The sequence below is a fragment of the Oncorhynchus masou genome, chromosome 26 (assembly GCF_036934945.1).
Source record: "Oncorhynchus masou masou isolate Uvic2021 chromosome 26, UVic_Omas_1.1, whole genome shotgun sequence".
Lineage (NCBI taxonomy): Eukaryota > Metazoa > Chordata > Actinopteri > Salmoniformes > Salmonidae > Oncorhynchus > Oncorhynchus masou.
This window is the reverse complement of record NC_088237.1, coordinates 20,075,187-20,088,929: the sequence shown is the minus strand read 5'-3', so window position 1 is coordinate 20,088,929 and position 13,743 is coordinate 20,075,187. Positions and strand designations below refer to the sequence as shown.

At 46.3% G+C, this 13,743-nt stretch overlaps 1 protein-coding gene across 4 annotated transcripts in view; it reads right to left on the bottom strand.

Annotated features, from left to right (window-relative positions):
* LOC135514994 (synaptotagmin-1-like) overlaps positions 1-13,743 on the bottom strand; it is a 231,380-nt gene that overhangs the window by 37,180 nt on the left and 180,457 nt on the right. For all 4 annotated transcript variants that reach the window (XM_064938775.1, XM_064938779.1, XM_064938776.1 and 1 more), the window contains one exon: positions 10,043-10,225. In XM_064938775.1, the coding sequence (XP_064794847.1) occupies positions 10,043-10,199 (157 nt within the window). In that variant the 5' untranslated portion in view covers positions 10,200-10,225. The remainder of the gene's footprint in view (positions 1-10,042; positions 10,226-13,743) is intronic.

Sequence of the window (13,743 nt, the reverse complement as noted above, 5' to 3'; positions counted from 1 at the left end):
TTCTGAGAACTTTCTTTGAGAGCTTTTGTTATGTTGCCAGTCAATTTCTTAGCATTGCTCGTGGATGTGACCTACTCGGCAAAGGATAGTAAAACAGCCATGGACCGTTATGTTACTTTAATTGAGAATGTAATGACGTGTTTTTTTCCTCCCCACTGTAGGCCCTATTTCATATAAGGCTGAATGGACTAAACAGTCCAGCTGAACGCTCCAGTCAGGGCTGTCAGAGGCAGACAGGGAGTCGCTCAGCTCCATAGCACAGTGATCACTCTAACAGCCTGCTGACAAACAGGGACGCCCATCTAAACAACAGGAGTCAGGCAGTTCTCCCCGACAGAACACACACACACAGCCACCAGCTATGCATGGCACAAAAGTGGGTTGTTAAAAGTATCAGAGGAATGGTAGAGTGGCCAGACGTGCTGTAAATAATGAGGACAGAAACACAGTGTCAGGCTCCTCCATTCTGGAGAAATAATTACAGCTTCTGCTCACAAACATCAAACACCTTGCAACCCACACCCCCTTTCAACAGAGAGGGCCACCAACAGGCCCATCAGCAACAGAGAGGACCACCAACAGGCCCATCAGCAACAGAGAGGGCCACCAACAGGCCCATCAGCAACAGAGAGGGCCACCAACAGGCCCATCAGCAACAGAGAGGGCCACCAACAGGCCCATCAGCAACAGAGAGGGCCACCAACAGGCCCATCAGCAACAGAGAGGGCCACCAACAGGCCCATCAGCAACAGAGAGGGCCACCAACAGGCCCATCAGCAACAGAGAGGACCACCAACAGGCCCATCAGCAACAGAGAGGGCCACCAACAGGCCCAAGAGCAACAGAGAGGACCACCAACAGGCCCATCAGCAACAGAGAGGGCCACCAACAGGCCCATCAGCAAAAGAGAGGTCCACCAACAGACCCATCAGCAACAGAGAGGACCACCAACAGGCCCATCAGCAACAGAGAGGGCCACCAACAGGCCCAAGAGCAACAGAGAGGACCACCAACAGGCCCATCAGCAACAGAGAGGGCCACCAACAGGCCCATCAGCAACAGAGAGGGCCACCAACAGGCCCATCAGCAAAAGAGAGGGCCACCAACAGACCCATCAGCAACAGAGAGGGCCACCAACAGACCCATCAGCAACAGAGAGGGCAGCACAGGACCTCCACATCTGGCGTCTTCACCTGGGGATCATCTGAGACCAGCCACCCGGACAGCTGATGAAACTGAGAATTGTCTTTAATAAAGCTTTTTTGTGTGGAAAAACTCATTCTAATTGGCTGGGTCTGGCTCTCCAGTGGGTGGGCCTGGCTCCCAAGTGGGTGGGCCTATGCCCTCTCAAGCCCACCCATGGCTGCTCCCCAACCCAGTCGTTTAATCCATAGATTAGGGCCAAATGTATTTATTTCAACTGACTGATTTCCTTATATGAACTGCAACTTAGTAAAATGGTTGAAATTGTTGCATATTGCGTTTATATTTTTGTTCAGTATAATTACAGAATAATTATGACCATAGAAAAGATTACATAGTACATTTCCTCTCTGTACACTACTCAGAAACCTGTTGTGGTACTACTAACTCTATTCGTATGGAACAATGGGAGGCAATTGGCTTCATTGTAAATCTAACGTTTGTCACCTTTCAGTGCTACTTTGAAGACTCTATATCTGCGGGCCACTAGAAAGAACCATCACGGGAGAAATATATGACGGTCTATTCTCCCTGGGGCTTTGGCTCACCAGCGCTTCACTGAATTTCCCTCACCTCCTCGACGTCAGAGAGGAGGGTAGGGGAGAGAACAAAATCAATGCGCTGTTGACAAAATCGATAAGCACTCTCCTTTTAGGAAAAACATTGAGTGATGCTCTAAAATATCTTTGGGATCTACAGCCTTGGCCTTGGCACAGTGGTGTGCTAATGGCAGGGACAATCTCCCCCGATCCACCCGATTTTGAATTCACCCCCTTGAGCTGTGGTCTCAGAAAAACTGGTTTTCTGCTGCTCACAAAGTTGTTGAAGAAAAACATTTGAAAAATAAAAAATATTGTTTTGAAACTTGTTTGTTATAATTGTTTTAGTTGTAAAATTATGTCACTTTGCATTAGTATGGTAATTATCGATACCTTTATATAATTGTCGTGTCTTTGGCTATGCCGGATTAAGTGATATGACATGCTATTCTATAAAATAATTTCTCCGTAATTAATATTACCTGATTGAGCTAATCATGTAAATGTAATTAACTAGAGAGTCAGGGCACCACAAAATAATATTTATAGAGCTGTTATCTTCCCAAATAAACTTTTAAAGACCTGGTAATATTTTACATCAATAGCAGTCAATATTAATCGTCATCTTAATTCAGTCTCATCTGAAAGTTGTAAATTCTTGGTTATCTGCAAGAACCCTGGCTAACAAGTTGAATCAGCAATACAAAATTGGGTTTAATTATTTATTTACTAAATACCTTACGAATCACACAGAATTACACATACACATAATTAAATCATAACTTGATTACAAATTACGTCATAAAAGAAAACGTCCCGAGCGGGCGGAAAAGATGACAGCTTGTTACACAAAAGAAAAGGGCTGGGTTTGAGTGAAAGAGCGGGAAGACTGAGGAACAAAGGGCGAAGCTGTGCTATTGTAAATACAGTATCTTATGCATTCTAAATTACTGCCCATTTGGAAAAGGAAAATGCAATAACTATTTACTCTGAGCTGCGCTTCGGTAGGTTGGTGGTAGATGGAAGGCCGTCTTGCCGAACCGAGTCCTTTGTCCATTGAAGAATGTCTCTGCTGGTAAATTGGATATGTTGCAGTAATGTCATTGTGTGGTAGATGGGATACTCTGTCTGTTCCTTACTAATCTGCATTTGCAGCTGCTGTTGGCGAGGAGTATGCGGCAACGCAGGCGTTTGGAGGAGTGTGTTACCAGTCCGGTGCAATCTGTGCCGGTCTCACGCATCAGGCCTCCAGTGCGCCTCCACAGTCCGGTACGTCCTGTGCCTGCTCCTCGCACTCGCCCAGATGTACGTCTCCACAGCCCAGTACGTCCAATGCTAGCCCCTCACACTTGCCGTGCGAGGTGTGTCATCGAACCGGTACCATTGATGCAGGCTATACGCACCAGGTCTCCGGTGCGCCTTCACAGCCCCAGTACGTCCTGTTCCTTCTCCCCGCACTCGCCCTGAAGTGCGTGTCACCAATCCGGTGCCACCTGTACCGGGCCCCATACATCAGGCCTCCAGGGTGCCTCCCCAATCCGGTAGGTCCTGTGCCTCGCCCTCACACTCTCCCTGAGGTGCGTGTCACCAGTCCAGTACCACCAGTGCCGGCCCCATGCAGCGATGGTTCCCAGTCCAGAGCTTCCGGCGATGGTTACCAGTACGGAGCTTCCGGCGACAGTTCTCAGTCCGGAGCTTCCGACGATGGTTCCCAGTCCTGACCTTCCAGCGACGGTTCCCAGTCCTGACCTTCCAGCGACGGTTCCCAGTCCTGACCTTCCGGCGACGGTTCCCAATCCGGAGCCTCCTGAGACGGTCCACAGTACCGAACCTCCAACGATGGTCAGCGGTCCGGAGCCTCCTGAGACGGTCCACAGTACCGAACCTCCAACGATGGTCAGCGGTCCGGAGCCTCCTGAGACGGTCCACAGTACCGAACCTCCAACGATGGTCAGCGGTCCGGAACCTCCTGAGACGGTCCACAGTATCGAACCTCCAACGATGGTCAGCGGTCCGGAACCTCCAGCGACGGTCAACGGTCCGGAACCTTCAGCGAGGGTCAACGTTCCGGAGCTTCCAGATACGGCGTCCAGTCCAGCTCCATGGCAGGAGCTCTCCTCTGCGCCGATGCCCAGTCTGAGCACGGTGTCCGGTACGGCTCCAGGGCAGGAGACTTCCTCTGTGCTGATGTACAACCCTAACATGGTGTCCGGTCCATCTCCATGACAGGAGCCCTCCTCTGCACCGATGTCCAGGCCAGGGCCGGTGTCCAGTCCCATTCCATGGCAGGAGCCTTCCTCTGCATCTGGGTCCGGTCCGGGCACAGTGATCAGCCTGGGTCCATTGCTGGATCCGCAGGTGAGCGGGTTCTTTGGCCCGCACCAGAGCCGCCACCAGGGATGGTGGATCCGCGAGCTGAGCGGGTTCTCCGTCCCTCACCGGAGCCGCCCCCCGATGCGGGCGGATCCGCGGGATGAGGGAGTTCTTCATCCCGCACCAGAGCTCCCTCCGATGCTGGCGGATCCACGGGATGAGAGAGTTCTTCTTCCTGCAACAGAGCCGCCACCGACACTAGACACCCCCCCCCCAACCCTCCCTTTTGGTTTCAGGTTTTGCGGCTGGAGTCCGAACCTTTGGGGGGGGGGGGGTTACTGTCACGTCCTGACCATAGAGAGTCCATATTATCTAAGGTGGAGTAGGTCAGGGTGTGACTGGGGGGGTTATTAGTCTAGTTTATTTTTTCTGTGTGGGTGTTCTAGTTTTCATGTTTCTATGTTGATGATTTGTATGATTCCCAATTCGAGACAGCTGGTAATCATTGTCTCTATTTGGGGATCATATTTAAGTAGTGTTTGTTCCCACCAGTGTGTGTGGGATATTGTGTTTTGAGTTAGTGCACGTAGCACCTCTGTAGTCACGGTTCGTTGTCAGTTTATTGTTTATTTGTCTTTGTTAAGTTTCACTTTATCATTAAAATGATGTGGAACTCAACATCCGCTGTGCCGTGGTCCGTTTCTACAAACGATCGCGAAAATAACAGTGAAATTTGGCATTATTTTGACGAGGCAGACTGCACTGCAATTGGATTCCGTTGTGCATCATGAAATATAATATGTTTAAATGGTCCTGCCACCTTCTGTGGTTATTTACAATGTGATGACATCAGTGGTACAACTGTTATAATGCACAGCCCATTGCTGTGAAATCCAATGCAATAACTCAGACCTTATTTATCTATTTTATTGGGCATGTGTCTAATACTGAAAGACACTTTTGTGTTGCTTAATTAAAATAACTTGAGTCCCCGAAAGCAATAAAAGCATTCCGTAATTAACTTCATGGTGCGTCTATTCTCTCTTGAGACCGCGACACCAGCGGGTGCACTGCACTTCAACTTTAAGCAAGCATTAGTTAACTCTCGTTTCGCCACACACAGCGGTGAACGGAAAATGATGCAGGCGCTGGATGATGGAATGCTTGTTTGGTGTTCACAGCTCCGTAGGAGAGGCGCAAATCATCTTTCTGCAGCCGTAGTCAAAAACCATCCAGTCAGCGGCAGCCAATCTGCCTCGACGCCACACAATGAGACGGCTTTCAGCTGTGAATATCAACGTCCTCCGGGTGCCTTCAAGGACACAGCAGGGCCTTTTGGCTCATTCGCTCCGAACCAGGAGGCTCCAGCTGCATTTGTCTGGCGCTCCGAGTTGCCCGCTTTCTTATCAAACCTTTGTTTTTTTTCTTCCAGACAGAATTGATCTGATAACCGTCTGGAATGGGGACCATTGAAATATGACAGCTGAGTTATCAGACAGGGTTTTTTAAACAAAACCTTGCAGACTGCCAAAGGCTATGGAACTCTTGACACATGGAACAATGCAAACAGGATGAGGGACTTTTGGTTCTAACACATCTTTTCAGACATACTCTCTGTGGATGAAGAAGAAAAGGTTACAGTAACTGAAAGGTAAATCCTCTCACAAAGTCCGCCATTTTACCCAAACTTCATCTGTAAGAGACTCTTGGCTCTATTTAACAGCTTATTTTAAAGGAATCTGTCATGACTTTAATTAAATAGCAGAAAACAAATAATTCAGTCAACATTCATTCTGGGTTATAGACTATGGGGATATTGCCTATATGAATGCAGCTGCCAATGTATTGAAGCCTTTGGATGCAGTTTATCATAGTGCACTAGTGTTTATTACAGACAATTCGTTCAGTACACATCACTGCATTCTGTAGCTTCATTGTTAACTTCATTGTTACTTAATTGTTACTCACTTCTAGACGTACGAGATACCAGACCTTAGGGATGGCTAACTGGAGATCCCTACAATCTCCACTGAGTTACAGGTAGCTAAATCTGTTTTTTTTTCACCTGGAATGATCTCCAAGGCTCTCTAAAATTGGATGAATTGGTGCCACTGGGACAATTCAAAACGATTGAGGACCTTTTTACTGAATAATGTTTGTTTTCTATGATTGTGTTTTGCTTTTAGTGTTTTGATGTGAATATTCATGTAATATTGATGCATATTATTGATGTGTATAGTGTATATTGATGGGTATTGCTCAAATCAAATTGTATTTGTCACGTGTGCTGGCAAGAGCAGGTGTAGACTTTACTGTGAAACTCTTACCCAACAATGCAGAGTCAAAAAGTAACATTGATGTACAGTATATTTAGTATATTATTGAGTATAGTGTACATTTATGTGCACTGATGTCTATTGAAGTGATGCTCAACTGAGAGACACAACCACTGTCAGGGGTGATGATGTATCAGGGTAATAGGCATGGCAACACAAACTAATATATTATGACAGCACACTGTTGGTCAATTAACCTTGACATTACATGTTGTTATGCCAACAAGAGCAGCACCCCCGGTCCTTGCCCTTTCCCACTGTGGGAACAACAACAATGACAGTGCAACAATAGCTGCAAATGGGGTAGGATGAATATGTAGCAGAAAAATTAGTAGCTACACAAACTGGTATTTGTGTTAAGATTTATGTAAAAATAATGAGGAAGACAGTGATTGAGTTTCGGAACAGGCCTCTGATTCCCTTCTTTGAAAGGCTACTCTGGGGGTGGGTGAGGTGGGAGGTAGCGTACTGGGACTCTCAAAAGGGTCAAGCATCACACGGTTGATGAGGGGGGATCTCTCCCTGCACTCCATGGAGCACCCTCCTGACATGGGCTCGGTTGGGCGGGGGGGCAAGAAGTTTGGTCCAAGGAGGGCTGTTCTTCCCGTCTTTAAGCTGCTAGCTCTAAGTTCTGGTCCCCCAGCCCCCTCCTGCTGCCTCATGGCAGGCCTACTGGCTCAGTCCAAGGCCCGGGAGAGGACCGGGACTAGAGCCAGACAGAGAGCGACAGAGAAGTTTGTCTTTGCTGTTCTACCACCAGTCTAATCCTCAAAGGGTGTTGTCATTTCTGAGCAGAATCTAAGTGAAATAAACTACTCAGTAATTATTCTAAATATATTTTTTCAGTCACCTGTACATTTAATTTCTTTTACAATCCAAAGCAGTCCATTTTGTAATGAGTATGTATAGCTTTCAGTGTAATACCCACAGAAACAGGTGTGAAAAAAACACTAATATTGACAGTCTTTGAAAAGACATGTTTTTAGAAATGTCATTTTCAATATGTTTGTTTGTGTTATTTAGAGTAATGGAGGAGAGTGTGGAGACAGCAGTTATGGAGCAAAGCATTTCTAACACTGAGAGGTTCATTATTGTCACTGAAAACAAAAACCCTTTGGTGTTTAGAGGGAGTGCTGGAAAATCCATTACAACGCCTCCCTCTTAGGCCACAAGGCCCTGAGCATGGTGTGGTGCGGCCCAACACAAACAGACAGCTGCAGCGGATACACCCCTCTGTGTGGCCGTTGGCTTTGTGTGGCGCTCGCTTTGGCATGACATGGCGTTCTCCATACACATTACTTCATGCAAGCCAATACTGTCAGTAGTCTGACCACAAACCTTTAGTGGTAAACTTGAAAGAGAGAAAAGTGGGACAGTCTGCATTAATCTCAACAAACTTCCTTGTGGTGGCAATGCATGCCGGGATAGTGGATGGAGCTACAGCATGTAATGGAGGAAGTAATGCTTTTAATAACATTGTCTTTGTTGTAGGTCCTCCTTGGTGTGAAATAGTTTTGAGACAGCGAATGAGAAATGATTTGATTTATTTGAATCCCCATTAGCTGACGGCAATGGCAACAGCTAGTCTTACTGGGCACGTGACGAAAAATACATTACAGACAAAAGACTTAACAATTTCCATACACTACATGTTCATGTTTTGAAATGTATGTGTGTGTGCATCTATCAGTTACACATACATGTCAGTACTTACACACAACAAGTAGGTCACATGGGGGAGAGGCGTTGTTCCATGTGGTGTTACTTAATTGTTTTTTAAAACCAGGTTTGGGGGTTTAAAATACTTTTGAGAAGGGAAAATGTATCAAGAAAAAAAACACTGAAGATTTTTGGAGGGATGAAATTCAACTCTATTTGAAAAACCGCCACTTCTAGGAGCATCGGCCAACAGATGGGGCTGAAGAGGAGCTTCTGGCTTGGAGATTAATCCATGGATCTCTGTTAATGTCACAAGGCATTCCACTGAGTTATACCAGAGATACAGCACAAGATGCCCAACTCTGACAACACCGTGCATTCAGCTTTAACTCCAGAAGTCAAGTTTTATAGATAAACATCTATTTCTATGTAGAAATACCCACAATGAATAATTTGCTATGGCAATGAATTGATTCTGTCTTATTCATTAATGCCCTGTCCCAATACTGGGAGTAGCTGTATCGATATTCCCTGGCACAAACACGTCGTTGGGCATTCATCAGGCTGGCAGCGCTCGGCGCGGAGCTGCTCGTTTTCTAGTTCTGACTGAGTGTTGGAGCAAAAACTGTAATTTAAACTCTACTATAATGGAGTGGCTTTTTCGGGGACTGCTTTCAGATAGCATCTCTGTCTGAGGCACACCCAACAACCCCTTATTTAGTCGTTGTCCACATCACGCAATGTGATAATTAGGGAGAGAGGTGGTACATGGGTTGTTACAAAGCCTAATGGGCTGGTTGCCACCGTGCCATTGCCAAATACAGACAGCGAAAAGAGAGAAAGACCGGGTGTTTTAGAAGGGTAACACAACTTCATTGTGAGAGTGCTGAGGCACCAGGTTAGCTATTGCTGGCTAGGATTGGGGGGGGGGGACATCAGGGGCACCCCCCTACAGTGTCTTCATTATCATTATGGCTTCCATATGCTCCTCAGTGGTGCTAATTTCATTGGAGCGCCCAATGGCTCCAACACACTTCTAGGAAGTGTTTGTCGCTTGTCAATCAATGAAAGTCCATCTCTGGTCTGATGGGGTAAAGTCCAGGGCAGCACATACTGACCACGGACTACTGACTAGAGCTTCTACGGCTTTATTTCCCAAAGCAAATATGTTGTTGGTTTTAAATGAGCCTCCCTAGACACAGGATAAATCTCTAATCAGGCTCCCTGCGCTATGAATGTAGGACAGCACAATAAAACAAGTGGCGTCATTCACGTTGGAGCTAAAGCAATAGAACCTCTCTTTTTCACGGGAGCCGTTTCCTGACACGGGAATTACTTCCACATGAGCTGGTGGATATGTCTATATTTAGGACTTGGGAGGCTGAATGCAACAACGTCCACTGGATAAGTAGATTGGGGTTTGGGATAAACAAAGGATGCTGATGTCCCAAACTAACTGCTACTGTTCGACAGACGTTACAGGCAAAGACAAGTGTCTCCTCCGGAATCACTGGGTGGAACATTTTTATATAGGAGTGATGGGCTCACAGTTGGTCAGGATTCCAACATGCTGTAGTCGTGTCTCCTGTCGGGGGAGGGTATTGATGGAGGGAAGAAACACAGGGTGCCCAGCAATACAGACAACCTTGGAGATTGAAAAAGTGAATTTGCTTTGAGAAAACCAACACTTCTTGGAAATTAGACATACTTAACAAACAAAACTTTCAAAACAATGCTGTTTGTTGTCTTGTCACCTCTAAAGCCAAATTGGTTTCTAAAAGTAGTCACAGTACTTCTGAGTAACACCATTAGTCCCTATCCACAATCAGTGATAATGACCACTTGTACTTTGTTGATTGCAATTAGTCTCTAAAGAACAGATCCAAGGGTGCTTTGAGGAATGTGTGAGACATCTACAGGAAGTAGCTACTCAACCAATTACCACTCTGTCACCAGGCAGGTTAAGGGACACCAACCAATAACATGACTCACGTGGGATTTTGTTGAGCTCGTTCATGAACTTGTTCTTGAGCTTGGAGAAGTCCTCGCTGGATCCGGTGCCGGAGATGTCGGTAGTGTTGGCACCGACCGCGGAGGCAGTGGTGGACATCGGGGCCGCTGCAAGGGCTTCCCTTCGACTCTCAGCCATGGTGGTGCTGGGCAGCCAGGCAGAAGCTAGAGGAGACATGGAGAAAGAGTTGAGTTTAACATACCTAATTTAATATTGCTTCCACTGTACATAGAATAAATAGATACAGAGAGAGCGAGGCAAATCGAAGGTAGAGCGAGAGAGAAAGAGAGACAGTGAGAAAGAAAGACAAAGAAAGAGAGGTCAGGGAAGATTAGCTGGTTGTGACAGATGTCTGCCAGGGACAGTTTTCTCTGGCCCTGCTATAGATGAGTGAGTGGAGCTCCCTCTGTGTGACCAGTTGCTGGCTCAGCATGAGTAAACACACCTGGATCCCACAATGATCCTGCAGGGTTCTACCAGCAGCCCTAGGCAGATGAAGCTGGCTTTCACACCACACAAAGGCTGTGTCCCAAATGTTGGGAATAGGGTGGCATTTGGGACATTCGCAAAGCCTCTAACAACTCCACTTTCTCCTTTAAGTGTGGACTTTTATGCTGTTCTATTCTAGTCATGCAAATGGATTCCCAGGCATGTGATTGGATTGATAACAAATATAGTATTGCTAACCTTTATAGCGTCCAAGACATAGGGATAACCCACTATTACCCCACTGTGCACTTCATATAAACAACCAGCAGGAAGCCAGGTGTGTTTACTTTGGATTCATGTCTCTGTTACAGGAACTAGGAACAGCAATTTTACAATTGTTTCATGTGTGTAGGTGTCTGTTTGCTAAGAGGTGCTGGGCAGATTGTCACCAGCCGATTCTGTCACCAGGGCGACGGCAGAGTAAATGGCCCAGATATTCTCATTGACGGGCTGTAGTGACACAGGCTGAGAATTTCAAGTTCCTTGGCATCCACATCTCCAACAAACTAACATGGTCCAAGCGCACCAAGACAGTTGTGAAGAGGGCACGACAAAACCTATTCCCCCTCAGGAGACTAAAAAGATTTGGCATTGATCCTTAGATCCTCAAAAGGTTTTACAGCTGCAGCATCGAGAGCATCCTGATGGGTTGCATCACTGCCTGGTATGGAAACTGCCTGGCCTCCGACCGCAAGGCAGTACACAGAGTAGTGCGTAGGGCCCAGTACATCACCGGGGTCAAGCTTCCTGCCATCCATGACCTATATACCAGGCGATGTCAGAGGAAGGTCCTGAAAATTGTCAAAGACTCCAGCCACCCTAGTCATAGACCGTTCTCTCTGCTACCGCACGGCAAGCGGTACCAGAGTGCCTAGTCCCCCAAGAAATAAGACTCCCGAACATCTAATCAAATAGCTACCCAGACAATTTGTGTTGCCCCCACCCCCCCTTCTATGCTGCTGCTACTCTCTGTTAATGTCTATGCATAGTCACTTTAATAATTCTACCTACATGTACATATTACCTAAATTACCTCGACACCAGTGCCCCCGCACATTGACTCTGTACCAGTACTCCCTGTATATAACCCCGCTATTGTTATTTTACTGCTACCCTTTACTTGTTATTTTTATCTCTTACTTTTTCGTAGGTATTTTCTTCGCAGCAGAATGTATAGATACTCTATGAGTCACTAGATGGCAAGGTGATCCGATTGCTTTGTAGGTTCACTGAGTGTGTTTATGGGAGAAAACATATAATCCAATTGAGAGTGCAGTGTATTCACAGGATAAGAGTGTTAGCTGTTGCTAACTCCCTTTAGAGGCATTGACTAGCCTGTTAGCAGGGTGTGGTGTTGTTCACTCACTTTGCAGGCATTGGCAAGCCTGTTAGCATGAGGTTCTGTTGTTCACTCACTTTGGCTTTGCCAGCTGTTGTATGGGAACACGCTGTGAACGCACGAGAGGACTGTGTTCTCCAGCTGTGTTGTCAACACGTATTTAATGACCCTGGCAGATCTGACAAAGACATCCTTCAGGGTGTCAAACACAAGCCACGATAATGACAATTTACCATAATATACACCTACAGGCTACTATATAAAGGGTATACAATTGCATTGATGTGTTCTAACGCAGGTTCTAACTTGCCCTGAAACCCCTCCCTGAAATATTTGCTAATTGCTATGAATGAACACAGCAATCAATGCTTCTGTGAGCCCTTTGACTCGCCCCTCTAGTTCAAGGTTCCACCTACACCTTCATGTTCTCACTTCCTTCCCTTGTCTCCCTTTGAAAGGCAGCATCGAGGCTAGTGTGGGCGCTGAGCTCTGGAGAGGCACGACGGGCCACGACAGAGACACTTCAGTGCAGGCAGGGAGAGGACCTTCGGAATATAATGCCGCTCTCAGGTGAGAGTAGGCTATGTGGGAGGAGGCATCTTCTTTTCTATTGCAGATAGGATTGATCCCGTGGGAAGGGAATGGAGGGCATGTATTGTATTGTAGGCTTCAGGCGTGATGTTTTCATGTTCGTCCACGTCAGACTCCAATCCGAAGGGCCCTAATGCACACCTGCTAGAGTTTCCCGCTCTCCTGACAGACGTGAGTGAGTCATAGGCTGAACAAAGGAGCTCCACCAAAGGGCTGTAATTACAAGAAACCCTGAGCAGAAAACAGCCCCATTTAGGAACACATTTGCATTGTGGGAACCAGAGAGACAATCTATCCACTTAGAGGCCAGATCAGCATGGCGGGGCCATCATTAAAGAGAACATCTGACACCCTGGAACAGTAGGGAGATATTTGTAACATGCCCTGATGTTTGATGGCGCCCCCCTGTTGGGCCCCTGTGAACATGATGTGGTAACTATATAGGACAGGGGTTGATATCACTGTTGTATTAATGCATCACCACAGGTGCGTTATAGAAAGACGTTCATAAACAAATTATCATCAAATGCTTAAAGGATTTACTAACTTGGGCCTGGTTCAAGGCGGCCATTTTAATGTTCTCTTTGAGCAGGTGGTCACATATAAAGTGTAAAACATCACTGTCAAATGCATTATGCTTGGAGAGAGAATGTTCTCAGGCCTACTGTGAGTTGGAGACCACCCTTGGAGACAGTGATGCTTCTCAGGATCATTCCAGAATAATAAAGGGTTATTCTGTCTCAAATTCCACTTTTTCTTGTATAAACAAGTCTTGTATAGAGGCTGAACACTCTTGTGTGGCAGGTGACCCACTTGAACATGGAGTAGCATTCTGTTCTGGCTGGATGGCAGCTAATTTGCCTCTGACCTGTTCCCTTTTCCATGGGCTGTCATCGCCATAGCGATCATATCTCAATTTCAACAATAAGTCAATACCTGCCCTTTCAATTGCCTTTATTATAAACCAACTTCAAGCCAAAGCTAAATAATACATTACAGAGAGCATGTTTAATGATGCATGCCGATCAAATTCAGAAATGCCCTTTTAACACAAAGCATCAACTTTGTTATAATGAAAGCACTTCCGCTCACAGGCATGCACCAGCACGCCCACTACAGTATGTTCCACTGCTGAGGCAACACGTCAAAATGTACCTAGTCTGTGAGATACAAGGGAGATACAAGGCCAGCTAAAATATCAGGACACCAAAGCTTGGAAATCTCTCAAATCAACATGCCAAACAAAGATGGAGGATAATGGAT